Genomic DNA, 944 nt, shown 5'->3' on the forward strand with positions numbered 1-944 from the left:
TGACTCTGAGCTTCAGCCACAAAGCGAGCTCACGGCCAGCCTGAATTACACAAAAATTCTGTCTCAAAACAAACAGAAAAAAAAAATGCAGCCACACAAGACAGCTGTTCCGACGGAGGCCAGGCTAGCGTACAGGTCCCTGAAACAAAGGCCTCAGAGGAAGCAGTCTCTGCAGCAGGACTCCATGCAGGTGTCTCAACCAGTCACAGTGGGACACAAGTGACTGCGACACTGAGTGGGGTGCTCCCCCAACATCAAAGGCCAGACTGTCGTCACGTGGGAACTTGGTATTACCTTTATAAAAAAGCACCACTATTTTCTGGAAGGCTTTCATGAAGTGAATGTTGTCATAGCAGTATTCCTGAATCTTCAGCAACAGTGTCAGCTCGGACTGACCTTGCGTGGTGAAGGCAGCAAGGAGAGGGCTGTGTTGCTTCAAGTGCTTGATGGCCTGCTCCGCTACGAGCTCCTCCTTCTTGTTCCACTCCACCGTGCTCATCACACCAGCTGCCCTCAGCCGCCCGTAAGCCCGTAAGCGCACGAGAACCGGGGATGGCACAGGGAGCACGCGGGTGCAGCCGTGCAGTCACCACTGACCTTCCTCCGCGTTCTTGAGCCACTCCACGAACTTCTTCATCTGCTCCAGGAAGACGCTCTTCCCCTTGGCCATGTGTGCATCCTTGTACCACTTCAGGATGGGCTCTTCGCTCAGGACTTCAGCTGGGGAGGGCACGACACAGCCCTGAGAGGGGGCTCCGGCCTGTGGCAGCCAGAACAAGGGCATGCCCGGCAGACCAGACAGCTGTGCTCACAACGCTGGTTTCCCCAACAGTCGGTTTCAAGAAGTACCCTGGGGCTGGGGGACATAGCTCAACAGAATAAATGCTTGCCTGGCAAGTGCAAGGGCCTGAGTTCAATCCCGAGTGCCCGGCCGGCGGGGGGGG

At 56.1% G+C, this 944-nt stretch overlaps 1 protein-coding gene across 5 annotated transcripts in view; it reads right to left on the bottom strand.

Annotated features, from left to right (window-relative positions):
* Window positions 1-102: 102 nt before the first annotated feature.
* The window catches only part of Bzw1 (basic leucine zipper and W2 domains 1), a 24,643-nt gene continuing 23,801 nt past the window's right edge, over window positions 103-944 (bottom strand). For 3 of the 5 annotated variants that reach the window (XM_023712321.1, XM_023712319.1, XM_023712323.1), the window contains one exon: window positions 103-396. In XM_023712321.1, coding sequence (XP_023568089.1) covers window positions 125-396 — 272 coding nt within the window. In that variant the 3' untranslated portion in view covers window positions 103-124. Of the gene's footprint in view, window positions 505-569; window positions 721-944 lie in introns of those variants that run through there. The other 2 variants (XM_023712322.1, XM_023712324.1) reach the window with 2 other exon arrangements.

The sequence above is a fragment of the Octodon degus genome, unplaced genomic scaffold (genome assembly GCF_000260255.1).
Source record: "Octodon degus isolate 3935 unplaced genomic scaffold, OctDeg1.0 scaffold00025, whole genome shotgun sequence".
In the NCBI taxonomy this organism is placed as follows: domain Eukaryota; kingdom Metazoa; phylum Chordata; class Mammalia; order Rodentia; family Octodontidae; genus Octodon; species Octodon degus.